Raw genomic sequence first — 13,988 nt, forward strand, 5'->3', positions numbered from 1 at the left:
CCTGTTGGGAAGACCCAGTTCTCTGAGTGCATGTTCTGGAAGTTGAGAAATAGGGGCAGTACAGGATTCCTTTTGGTGTACTGACCTCCTCGCTGCACCAAGGATTCCCTGCCCGAGCTGCTTCTGTCTTGCCAGAGTGGTGCATGCTCTAGTTATCTCTCGCGTGGATTACTGCAATGCGCTCTATGTGGGGCTACCTTTGAAGGTGACCCGGAAACTACAACTAATCCAGAATGCGGCAGCTAGACTGGTTACTGGGAGCGGCCGCCGAGACCACATAACACCGGTCTTGAAAGACCTACATTGGCTCCCAGTATGTTTCCGAGCACAATTCAAAGTGTTGGTGCTGACCTTTAAAGCCCTAAACGTCTTCAGTCCAGTATACCTGAAGGAGCATCTCCACCCCCATTGTTCTGCCCGGACACTGAGGTCCAGTGCCGAGGGCCTTCTGCTGGTTCCCTCGCTGCGAGAAGCCAAGTTACAGAGAACCAGGCAGAGGGCCTTCTCGGTAGTGGCACCCGCCCTGTGGAACACCCTCCCACCAGATGTCAAAGAGAAAAACAACTACCAGACTTTTAGAAGACATCTGAAGGCAGCCCTGTTTAGGGAAGCTTTTAATGTTTAATAGATTATTGTATTTTAACATTCTGTTGGAAGCCGCCCAATGTAATTGATTGTATATTTGTTCCGAAATTAAATTTTATTTTTATTTTTAAAGTCTTGGACTAGCTCTGCAGCCTTGAACGAATTATTCCCATATCTGCAATACGGATTCAACGGTACAAGAGAGTTGACAAAATGTTTTGGTTGGGCAGAAAGGTTCAATAAGTGGTGAGAAACAGTATATGGGAGGCTGAGATTAAAAATGTTAATTCCCCCTCTACAATATCTCTGATATATGTAATTCTGTAGTTCTGCTGAAAAATGTCTTTGAAAAAACCAGTTGTTTCCCATCAGAATAACCCCTGAAATGCAGAGTTTATTCAACAGGCTGTCTCTTAATGCTCACCTTTCACGCTCCTGCTCCAAGAGATTGGTAAAGTCATCGCTCTTATTCATGTAATCTGTATGTTTATGCTTCTCATTTTCCAGCTCATAAACTGTGCGCCGATGGCATTTCTCTGCCAGGAGGAGCTGCTCGAGCATGCGCCGGTATGTTTCCTTCTGCTTCTCTTCCAGTCTGTCCAGCTGGTTGGTTGAAATATAAAATGGACTGTGTTAAATAATTGTTGGCTGACACTGGTACATCTGCTAAACAAGGATGTTGCATTAACGTAAAAGTGGCATGGCCTCTTTCATTGCTTATAAGCAGTCACTAGTAATCAACACCACTTATTCCCATTAGCTTTGCCCATGACAGATCAAATTTAGAGGAGGACGACAGTTAAAATTGTAACCATACCAAGCTGCTTCAGCAATGAGCTACTGACATTTTGATTTTGATGAGAGCTTAGATTGAAGGAAGGGACTGATTATTCGGCACACTATTTCAGATTTCATTGGAAGGAGAAAAGAGATTTCAGTGTGAAGGAAGGGAAGATTCTCCGTAAGGTTTAAAGGCTCACTCTTAAGTCTCTTCAGAATTAAACTGTACAGAGCAGTTTAAGAAGATTAGTTGTAATTGCCATTTTATACTTCATGATCACTATAGCAATGTTCTCAATGACAGCTAACAGTTACCCCTCTCTTTTAAAAAAAAAATGGGGGGAAAGTCTGCCTTTGGCATCTATGCCTAGCACAGAGACCCATTCTGTAATAATAGTCACCCATTATATAGAGTCAGCACGTTAATCAGAAGTCTAGAAGTTTCTGTGGAATAACTAAATAGGATCACACACCCCAAACCCCACAATATCCCTGGGGCTTCTGCTTTCAAGGCCAACAGGCCACATTTGGCTCCTGGGCTTGGTGTTCTCCATCCCTGTTCGAGAGCAAACACAGTCAGCTTCACAGGAGTACATACAGATATCACAGTGGTTTGGTCACTGGTGTGCTGTGCTGCTGTGGAATTTGCAAATGGTAACATACTGTTGCCCTTGGTTCCACATTCAGAACATGCATGTTTCCTCAGAGGTAATTCTCACAGTGTTCTCTTATTCAAAGGCATGTGTTTATCCAATCACAGCCTCAAAGTCTGCTTTCTAGATTTTTAATTCCCGGAAACTTTGCAAACATGCAATGTGTTGAGCGCTAAAACACTATCACTATAGAGGATCAGATTAGGTATCTATGTACGCAAGTGTTGCCACTGTCACATGTAGTGCAAGAGAGGAAAACAGAGATGTGCAAGGTTGGGGATGTGCCCATGCCTTCAGTCGTGGTATTTTGTAAAGCAAATCGCAAATGCAAGTCAAAATGAAAAGGACATCCTGACTCAAGGTTCCTAAAGTAATTTGAAAGGTGCTTACCTCTGAAATTGGCTTCTCATAGACATCTTCTCCTATTGATTTCTCATGGGCAAGAGTAGCATCCCTGTGCAATATCCTAAGGACATTCTCTGGAGCTGAAGAGCCATAGTGCGCCTCCAGAATTTCAGGCTTTATTTTCTCCGTTTTCAGCATATGAATCACGTCTTCTCTAGCCTGCAAATTGACAATATTATTAATATTACTACTACTATTATTTAATTACTAAAACAATGAAATAGCAGCATTCTCGGCTGCTGATGTACTATGGGCTGTATCCAGTGGTGTCCATGCATAAACTGGGCACTTTTGGGGCAGTTCTGAATTCCTCATCGGAGGCCCTGTGGGTGGTAGGCAGGCATCTGAGAGCCCTCTAGGAACCAAGGCAGCTGATGTGGGGACCTCCAGTGCTGGGGCAGAGATGTCCAGTTCCAATAGGATCATTAGTGTGGGAAGGGTCCCACTCCTTTCATTCATTCATTCATTTTATTTCAACAATTTGTATAAAACTTAATGACAGCAGTCTCAAAGCAGTTTACACAGGAGACCCCCATACAACGAGACCCCCCATTCTTGCTCCTCATCTGAGAAGCCTGCAGACCCAAGGGCTGATCACTGATGCCAGCTTCGAGGCTTTGAAAAACGGGATTTAACATATTTGAAGTGGTCATATCTGCTGACTGCCATAATAGCTGTATGAAACCTCCATGTTTGGATGCAGTTTACCTCAGAAAAGCAGAAGCTGGGAACAAGCAACAAGGAATGGCTATCACTGTTTTGCCGTGCTGTGGGCAAGAAGCTGTTAAACTCATGGCATACTCATGAGTAGCCCTGTCAGCCAGGATTGGTTTCAGCTAAGTAAGGGTGGGGCTGGGAAGATGTTTCAAGCCTCCAGACTCAGGCTGATGTCTTTTAAGCCTCAGAAGGCCCCAGAGAAAGAGGAAGCCTGGGGGAGATCAACAACCAGTAGAGCTCATAAAGAACTGAAATTATATACTCCTTGTAGCTATTTATCCAGCTGCTGTATTCTGAACTAATTGTGCCTTCCAAACAGCTTTCAAGAGCAGCCCCACACTGAATACATTATAGTAGTCTAGTTGAAAGAACCTGGGCATGCTGGGCTTCCAGAGAAGGTTTACTGATTGTTGTTAGAAAGAGAATGTTGGAAAAGATGGGCCTCTGGTCTGATCCAGGAAAGCAAATACTTCTGGGGGCATTCATAGTCCCTAAGCATGTTGTCTTCAAAGCTCTGGCATACCTGCTTCGCATAGGATGCTGCTGTAGTAATTATTTGGGTTAAAAGTACTGATTCACAACACATCCAGAATTGTTTAACCATCAGCAATCTGAGCATTCCCTGGGTGGAAGCAACACCCCATTAGCTAGTTAATTTTAGGTTCAGTATAAGATGCTCATAAAGCCCAACTGTTACTTTGCTTAAAAGCATCATTGCCTTTTAGCCACCAACAACTTTGTTTCCTAGCTGATTGATGTGCTGTGTAAGATAATAATTGAACTCTGCTGTTAAAAGAGATCTGTTACTTCAATTATATAATGACCATTGCACATGGAAGGAGCCTAGCAATGCTAAAGACAAATAGCACCACTCATAAATAAAGTTCTTCATGAAATCATTCGAGATTTATTGGATATTATTAACTTCCCAAGATAGCTCTCTGAGCCTTTATGGTGCACAGCTAGGGGTACATGACTACAGGCACCATGAAACAGGGGATCAAAGTTTACTAAGTCCAGACTTTTTCTTCTGATTATGCTACACCAGTAACTGTCAGACTCTGGACGTGAGCACTCTGTATTCAGTTTATTAATAGTGCAACAGCTGCTGAGTACTAGGATTAGAAATAAGATAAGGTCATGGATCCCCAATGCAGTGTTGTGGTCATACCAGTGGTAGATTTTCTAAATTTTAAAGGACTCTGTGCACTGGGCCTGACAAAGAGCATAAATAAAAACTCACAAGGTGGCCCTCTAAAGGATTTCAGGTGACTTGTTCTCAGGCAGCCGCAAACGTTATCTCTCACAGCCAAAAAAAAAAAGTTCTCTTCAGTTTCTGGAAATTTAGGCTAGTTCAGCATGTGTCTTTCAGGTGTTCATCATCCATGTTGACAACATATCTACATGCAATACAGGCCCGGCATCAGCATCCTGGGACAGCTGCTAGGGACTTGGGACTCCCCACAGGCTCCACCACCACCACCTCCACTAAAACCTGTCCTAGACACTTCACAATGGGAAACTGGGACCATGAGTCTCCATTTTAATTTCCCACAATACACTGGAATGACAATATATTGGGTATCCCAGGGCTTTGTGGGAAATTTAAGTGGCGGCTTCCACCTTTGGAGTGCTGCCGCCACCAAGAAAATCCGAGGAGCCCATCAACACAACAGAAGGCCCACTAGATGATGCTTTGCCCAGGCACCCCTCAAATTTTGAGCCGGCCCTGATGCAACACAGGAGTAGGAAACCTTTTTCAACCTGAGGGCTGTATTTGCTTCTGAGCAACTTTCTAGGGTCCACCAGAAGCAAATGCAGGCAGAGAAAAACATGCAAATGTTTATTTTCTACAGTATGTGAGTTTCCACACACACTCACAAAGGCCACTTTCCATCCTCCATCTAGTCATGAGGCATTATAAGGCCTCAAGGACACATTCCAGCCAGTCACAAACATTCTGGGTATGGAGCAAGGCCTGTGAGGGATGTGACCTGGGGAGAGTTTCAAGGGCCAGATGAAGAGGTCTCGAGGCTCACCTTCAGCCCCTAGGCTTGAGGTTCTCCACTTGCATCTACTATATATTTGGAAAGTGATTTGCTTGTCTGTCCACCCACCTCTCGAGATGACAATGCAAAGTTTGGCACCAAGGTTTCTGAGGTGGGGGTGGCAGACTTTGTCACTGTTTGGTTTCTGGGTGCCATTTTGAATCAAGATAGTGGGCAAAAATGTGACTTTGTCCATTTGTTGGGCACCTCACAAGATATTGTCACCAAACTCAGCATGAGGGTTTACGAGGTGGGGGGGGGCGTAGTCTTCATCAAAGTTTGGGTGCTGGGCACCATTTTTAATCCAAATGGAAGACCAAACCGTGTTGTGACTTTGCCCGGTTTTTGGTGTGACGTATCCAAACTCACAAATTACACAATCCATTAAAATAATTTAGTTTCTACAGATTCCCAGGCAGCACCAGGCACTCCACACTACTTAGATGTCTTTTTAAAAGATAAAATATACAGTTAAAACTTTTTCCCATGTATCAGCAACACAGCAACATCCCTGTTGCTTATTCAGGAGAGACAAATGAATAGCCCAGTGAAGTACCAGTTATACCAATTCAATGAATGGACTAACTCTGTTACATAATAATGCTGTGCTGGCTTGCACACACCCTCAAGCAACTAATAAAGTCTGATGTCAAAGGCAGGATATTGGGCCAGACAGACCGCTGATCTAAACCAGTGAGCCTATTATATTATTCTCTCTCTCTCTCTCTCTCTCTCTCTCTCTCTCTCTCTCTCTCTCTCTCTGTGTGTGTGTGTGTGTGCATGTGCATGCAACCATATATATAAACTGCACTTCCAGTGGGGCTGGGGGCTTCGCCTCCAAATGTTCAGAAGACAAAATGAGGAGGCGAGAACTGCGGCGATGCACCAGAGCCCCACTTTGTTACTTCTTACATCAGGCTTTGAAACAGATCAAATGCGCCCTGGAAGACATCTGTCTGTTATTTCCTGCCATATAGCTTTTGGTTCGGCTTTATTGCCAGAGAGCTGAACGGATGATGTCACTTTTTCTGTGAAAAGAACCGGCCACCAGAGCCTTTTCACTGACATAATTCATTATCTGTAGTCTGGCCTGGGGACAGCAAATTCCCATGACCAGGAATTAACTATATACGCTGCTTGATGTTGTCAGACTTTTTAAGGGTTGAAAGATATCATTTCTTGTTTTGTTGACACTGAAAGGGAGCCTTGTTCTGTATTATCGCACCAAAGGGGAAGGTTAGTCGCAAGCCTATGGTTCCGTGATCCTTGGCATTACAAGAAGCAAAATGAAAAGGTCAATGTAGATTATGTACACAGATCAAAGTGTGTTGCGATATGTCTTACATGCCTCAGGAATTAAGGCATCACAATGGACAAACCAGCTGACTCGCAATTTGCCCTCGCCGGTTATTATAAATGCTCTCATGGCCAAATTTAGCCATCTGCAGATATTGTGTCCATCAGGTTTATCAGTGGCTGGAGTTGCTGAGGGGAACCAGAGCAGTGTTATTCTCTTCTCCAGCGATTGCTGGAAGCTCTCAGGAAGACGAAAGTACGCCCATGGGCATGTGTTGGTTGTGCTCAAGTCAAGTAACTGTTATGATGCTGAGTAAAGCCTGCAGCCATTTGACCAACAGCAAAGAAAGAAGAATAAGGAAAGAAGAACAAGGGTCTGGGGCAATCCTCTAATCCTGAGTTTCCCATCTCAGGGAACTGGCACTGTTAAAAGAAAAAGAAAAAAACACAACACATTGAAAGCTTAATATATTGCCGGTTTTGTCCTTCAGATGATCCAGCGTCCTGCAGCAGTGCAGCTTCTTTGCCATCTCATTGGGTTGGGGGAAGGACACAATTCCCACAGTGAACATGGAAAACTGAGTGGGGGAACAACTACTGCAGCTATGAAGTTCAGGAGGTGTGGATAGAGCAAGGATGGGGAAGATTCTGAAGCTTGAGGGCCACCTTCTTTCTGAGCAACCTGATTTACATGTATGAATCCCTTGAATTTCTATTTTAGTTGCTTCTATATGTTGTTACACCGTTTCCTTGGTTTTAAGCTGTACTTTGGTTTTAAAAGGCATCGTTTTTATATTGTACATAGAACTTACTATTTAGAAATTTTGAAATATTAAGTGGTTTGGAAATGCTTTAAACAAAATAAATTTGCAATGGGAGAAAAGCTCCCATTGGCAGCAAGAGCTTTCCTCCTTTTGTGACCAACAAGTGCTGGTGGTGGAGCGTGTGTGTTGATTCCAACCAGGACTGCAGCAGGGGCAAAAGGTTAAAGCCCCCCTCCTCCACACTCTGGTCGTGTTTCAGATCAGGGCCCCTCGTGGTGGGATGGTGGAAAAATCGATTCATCTCTCACTGAAAGGTGAATCTACCTAACTCATACTTCCCCAAAACCACATGGGAACCAAAATGCAACCCTCCTTCAAAATTTGCATGTCTCTGAATTTTGCAATGCATTTCTGCAGCCAAGTCGTGTTCAAAAAAGCATGTACTGGGGGTAAAGTATGTATTTTTTTAAAAAAAACCACGTATTACTGAAAATAAGATACAAAAATGCATTGCAAAAAAATGTGTATTAAGGGAAACTGAATGCAAATGTGTATATAAGGAGAAAATTGCTGGTGAATTTTCACAAAGACATTAAAATAAAAAGAGGTGAATAACGGAACTTAAGACTGAGAAACTGAGAGAAACTGAAATTGACAGATTTACCATCTCTGCTTACATTTTTGCTAACCAAAAATCACAGACATGCGTTGTCAAACTGATCACATCTAGCATAGTCAGGTCTAGCTTTGCCCTTAGATTAAGAATCAAATTTCTTACAGAGAGGTGTGGAGCCTGGAAACTGTGAGTTCTGCTCTGCTCATGGAAAGAGGCTTTCCTGCAGCCTCATCCCCTCCCCACCACCCGAAAAAGAAGCTTCTCTTGAGAGTTAGGGGCATACTCCAAAATAGCATTTGATGTGGCCTGGGGGCTGCAGCTGTGTGGAAGAAACGGCAGAAATCCAAGACCACCACCCCTTTGCGCAAGTGAAAGCGCCATCCACTCTCTCAAATGCTTCCTTGGATCCAAGCCAGTGTTACCTAAATGAATCACTGAATAAACACACACAGGAGACAGAGAAAAAGGCAAGCTTTGGGTGGTCCATGTCTTGCTTGGATACAGATACCAGAGTAGAAGACACAAATAGTGTACAAGTACCAAGAGGTCATATTGAGTTGCAAAAAAGTAGTAACCATGAAAGGATTGGGCCTGTTGTACTATATTTTGAAACATAGAATTGTAGAGTTGGAAGAGACCACTAGGGTCATCTAGCCCAACCCCCTGCAACACAGAACTCTTTTGCCCAATGTGGGGCTCAAACCCATAACCCTGAGGTTAAGAGTCTCATGCTCTACCAACTGAGTTATTCCACTGTTTATATGTGCAAGGAACGTTCACAAGTCATAGCGTAGTGAAGCCCACTTCAAGGTACTTGTATTGGTTTAATAAGGCCTGGCTCCCCATAAAACTGGCTGTACTTTCTTGGCTCTACAACCTGTGGCTGAGGCTTGCTGTTCGCTATGTGGTGTCATGTGAGAGAGCCTTCTCATTGGGGGAGCCTTCCCCTTTGTAAAATCTCTCCCCTCCACACCATCCAGGCCTAGTTTCATCTACAGCAGGAATAGCAAATTGTGGTCCTCCAGATGTTGTTAATTTACAGGTCCCATTATTCTGGATTATTGCCCATGCTGGTTGGGGCTGACAGGAATTGGGAGTTCAACAACATCCAGAGGCATACAGGTTTCCTATCCCTGAGCTATCGTCCTGACTAATCACTTAAGAAGAGCAACACAAGTATCTACTTTGTGGTAAATAGATGGGTCAATAAAATGGGTTTTGGACTTAACTTAGTTCCCACATACCGTAATTTTGGTGGCAGTCTCATAACTAAGAATGCAAATTGTCCCTCATTCTTTATTGCCACATATTTAATTTGCAAAGTTATTTGTAAAGTGTTGATATCTGATGGGAATATGCCCAACAACACACTTAGTTGATATTTTGGCAAGAATCTAATGGCATTTTTTTAAGATGTCAATTGTTCAGTCACCTGGTATTACTATTTTTTTTTAAAAAAAGGAAGTCAAGTTAAATGCCTACTGAGCAAAAGACAGCAGCAGCAATACTTTGATGTGCAGCACTTGTTCCATTTGAGCTGGCCAACAGGTGGAGCCTTTAAACCAGATACACACAAAACTAGAAAGGCAAATCCTATTGAAGTTGGCTGTTTTGCATTTGTTCTCATTAAGAAGGCATATATTTTCCGCAAGCAGTGTGGCCTGCACCTGAAAAGAAGACCAAGCGATCCCAGTCTATTGATAATCTATTAATATCTATTGATAATCTAGGCAATGCAAGAACACAGAGGTATGTGATGAATGGCATTATTGTGTCAAACTTCCTTTGTTCTGAGCACACACAGACACGCGTTCCCTCACACAGCAAAGGAAGCAGAGGTGCTTCACTATGGCATAGCGATTATACCATAGGAAAGGGCCATAGGCCAATGGAATAGCATTAAATCGCTGGCATTACCAGGTAGGGTTGCGAGAAACCACCACAGAACTTTGAAGGGACCTGGCTCCTTCATTTAAAATATTTGGGGGGGCTGCCCCCCCGCCCCCCTACCAGGCCCCCCTGATTATGACTAAATCAGTCACATTGTGTGCATTGCCCTAGCAAGTGCTTCTGTTGTGACATAATGACTATTTAATGTAAAACTATCCTTCCATTTGTAGTTGCTAGCAAAGAAAAATCCCTGGTGTTGATTAGCCTGGTTTCGTTTATTTTGAAAGGGGAATGATGTAGCTAGTTCAACCAGATGCTGCTGGACTACTATTGGTCGTGCTGGCTGAGGCTGATGGGAATTGGAGCCCTATGGTATCTGAAGAGGTATCTGGGTGGCGCTTGTGTTGTTAACAGGAGGTTCCTCTCCTATCTCCTGACTCATGTGTTCGAAAGGTCCTTTCCTTATCTATTTTGGTCAGGTGGTGCCTCTTCCTGCCTCCCACCTCCCCTCACCCAGTCTGTCAAGCATTTCAGTGAATTTTTCAACCACGTTATAAAAATCCATCTGCCTTCTTCCACAACAGGATAAACTCTGATAGCAAAGTTAGCCCCTCCCTGTTTCATCACCGCAAAATGTATAAAGATTTGTTTGCAGATGCCTGGCATGAGTGTAACACAAAAAAAAAAAAAAGCTGCAAGGCTAGTCAGCCGTTGGCTCTTCATATAGGAAGACCCAGAGAGAAGACGATGGTTAAAGCTCCATGATTCAAAACACTGAGCAAGGCGTTGACTGCATACAGCAAAGGAAAAGAAAAGCACATATAACATGCTACAATGTACAGTGGTACCTCGGGTTACAAACACTTCGGGTTACAAACTCCGCTAACCCGGAAGTAGTACCTCGGGTTGAGAACTTTGCCCCAGGATGAGAACAGAAATCGCGTGGCGGTGGCAGTGGGAGGCCCCATTAGCAAAAGTGCGCCTCAGGTTAAGAACGGACCTCCGGAATGAATTAAGTTCGTAACCCGAGGTACCACTGAATTAGGTCACTGTAATTGTTTGGCAGTCCTGCCAAATTCTTCACCCTTAGCTTATTATCTTCTGGGCCACTCTATCCATTGATTTGACATCATGGAGTCATCATGGGGGGGGAAGGTTTGGGGGGCAATAGTTTCTTTAAAACAAACACCCTGTGGATCATTCAGTCTATTCATTTCAATAGCTCCTTCCCTGAGAATATCAACAAATGCTGGTCTAATAGGTGCTGAGTTTCAGTACTGCTTTTGTTGGGTGGAGAAGTATTATATGTTTCTGTGTATTTTCTGGCAAAAGGCTTCCCTGTTCTGTTTGTGTGATGCTGTCTTGTACAATGGGATTTCTTCCTTCCTTTCCTAATTAGTGATTTTTGGATGCTGTTATGAGGCAGATGGAGTCATACAGACTTAGATGCTGACTAACTGGGTTCTCATTTCCTTTACAGAGATCACAGGGATGTAGTTTGGCCTTCAATCTTTCTTGACCTCAGAGAGGAGACTCAGCTTCTCCTTTCTTCCAAGTCAACTGGGACTTTATGCCTTTGAAGGAGAGTCCAAGTGTTCTCCCTAAGATCACTCATTCATTCATTATTAATTTTTTATAAGGCCTTCCTCTCAAAGGAGCCCAGACATATGTCTTCAAAATGGTTGGATTATATGGCACATGTACACAGGAACTCAGCATTATATATATCAAGGCACAAATGTATTCTATAGCATAGAAGCAATATATATATATATATATATATATATATATATATATATATATATATATATATATATATATATATATATTAATAGAGGGGCAGATAATTTCTGATATACCTGCAGTTCTCCTTCCATTATACTAAGGAGACGAATCAGGTCCTCTTTAGAAAGATCTATTGATTTCTTGCTTTTCCGCTCACTAGGACCTGGTAGTCTGCTGTGCTGCTTGACGTTGCTTGAGCCTGAGACTTCATCTTCTTTCCGGTTAGATTTGTTCTTTTTCTTTGCATCTTCCTGAAGGTTTTGGTTTTCTGTGTTGCTTATAATGGTCTTTGACTTGGAGAAATGCCCGTTGGGTGAGCTTTCTCCACCTTGATTTCGGGATCTCATCCTGACCTGGGTAAAACAAAAACAAAGATAAAATAAAATTGAATGCTAGGGTAGAGTTTTATTTGAAAATTTGAAAACGTGTGGGAAAATATTTGCACAGTAACTTCCAAACCAGTAACTATGTATTAATCATTTTTTAAAAGGAAGATACTTTCATAATAATTACAAACAAAACCTTGTTCGATGAAATTCTGCAGAAAATACTTTGATACCTCATTTAAGCATCCAGGCAGGGTCACTGCAGTTGTCAGTTAACCATACACAATGAAACAGAACTCTGGCAAACTTTATGAGAGGCAACCATTTTAAAAGTGAAGGAGGAAGATGGCAAAACTATTGCTGCAGTCCTAAGTCTACTCAGATGTAAGCCCCATTAAGTTTGGTGTAACTTCCTCCCAGGTAAGTTGGTACCGGATTGCAGCCTCCAATAACAGGGCCATATTCAGTTTTGGCAACAATTGAATGCTTAGCTCTTCAACAAGTTCCTCAGTCACTAAAAGGACTTGGCGAGACCCCCAAGTTCCTCACTGCAGAATATTTAATATTTTTGTCCATACAAATATTTTCAATTTCCGGCTTTCATTTTCACATGCAACGTTTGTCACAATTTCATACCTCTCTCCTTCCCTCCCTGCATCGTTTCCATTTTCCTAGGTAGCTTCCCTGCCCTCAAAAAAGGCTTTCATCCACCTAATCATTACCAGTCTCTCCAGCTGCACCTCTCAGCATCTCCTAAACTATTGTAAGATGTAGAAGCTCCTCTCTTGAACTAATCAGTAAAGACCATTATCCTCTGTGGCTTAAAATCTCTCCATGATATCCTCTTCTGTCTCTGTTCTTGCAACGTTTTTCGCAAGGGGGAAAAAACCCTCTGTGATATTAATTAGGCACTTAATCTAATTACAGTGATTATGAAGACCAAAAACATGCAAATGCAGAGTGAAAATAATATTATTTTGATCTTTTCTTAATAACCTCTTCCTCTGAATTTAATGTTCGGTTTGATGCTTGCAATCTTATCTGACTTGTCAACCATACACAGGACAACGTGGTTTGGTGCAACTGACCATCTAGTCTCCATTCATGAGGAATTTAATAAGCCAGATTAATAGTGACATTGTAAATCCTAAAGCACTTTAGCAAATCTTTTTGGGGGAAACTACAGAGAAGGGCTTGCAGTTAACCAGTGCTATGCTTGTCTCCTAAACATAGGCATTATTACTTCTCAAATTTCCATCATTATCACAGTGCTGTACAGTGGTACCTCTGGTTACGTACTTAATTCGTTCTGGAGGTCTATTCTTAACCTGAAACTGTTCTTAACCTGAAGCACCACTTTAGCTAATAGGACCTCCCACTGCCGCTGCACCGCCAGAGCACAATTTCTGTTCTTATCCTGAAGCAAAGTTATTAACCTGAAGCGTTATTTCTGGGTTAGCAGAGTATGTAACCTGAAGCATATGTAACCCGAAGTACCACTGTAGTTTGAATGAATTCAGTAAGCTTTCCCCGGTAGAAGTAGCTGTGAGTCACAGAAAACCACTCTTTCTCCATTCTGAGCCTCACATCTGCAATACAAGGCTAATGCTGTTGTCTTTCCTAGCAGAGCTGGTTGAATAAGGATTACTGATATAAAGCATGTGCATAGCACTTTGAGCTCTCAGTATGTGCCATGCATTATTGCTGGAAGGGCTTTAACTCAGTGGCAGAGCAGATGCTTTGCATGCAGAAGGTCCTGGGTCAATCCCCACCCTGCATCTCCAGAGGCAGCTGAAAAAGACCTCACCTGAAACTAGTTTGTGGCCATTCATTATACACAATACTGAGATAGCCTGGATGGACGAAGGTCTAACTTGCAATAAGGCGGCTTGCCATGTACTATTGTAGTTTACAATACCATGGTTCCTTCTCCATTGCCATCCTTAAGCTCTGTACCTGCTTCACCATTTTATTGGCCCCAGTTGAAGGAGAAAAATCAAGCACATAGTTCTTCTTTGTAGCCTTATTTCCATTAGGGGAAATGATCATATGAAGGTTTATGGGTTCAGACTAAGTTTTTCCCACTGAAATCCAACCCAGTGGTTCCTAGGCTCTTGAATGCC

The 13,988-nt window shown here is 42.7% G+C and overlaps 1 protein-coding gene across 4 annotated transcripts in view; it reads right to left on the reverse strand.

Annotated features, from left to right (window-relative positions):
• The window catches only part of FILIP1 (filamin A interacting protein 1), a 96,105-nt gene that overhangs the window by 28,399 nt on the left and 53,718 nt on the right, over positions 1-13,988 (reverse strand). For all 4 annotated transcript variants that reach the window (XM_033143257.1, XM_033143260.1, XM_033143259.1 and 1 more), the window contains 3 exons: positions 11,614-11,892; positions 2,409-2,582; positions 1,010-1,188 (listed from right to left, as the gene is read on the reverse strand). In XM_033143257.1, the coding sequence (XP_032999148.1) occupies positions 1,010-1,188; positions 2,409-2,582; positions 11,614-11,886 (626 nt within the window). In that variant the 5' untranslated portion in view covers positions 11,887-11,892. Of the gene's footprint in view, positions 1-1,009; positions 1,189-2,408; positions 2,583-11,613; positions 11,893-13,988 lie in introns of those variants that run through there.

This window comes from Lacerta agilis, chromosome 3, assembly GCF_009819535.1.
Source record: "Lacerta agilis isolate rLacAgi1 chromosome 3, rLacAgi1.pri, whole genome shotgun sequence".
Taxonomy (NCBI): Eukaryota; Metazoa; Chordata; class Lepidosauria; order Squamata; family Lacertidae; genus Lacerta; species Lacerta agilis.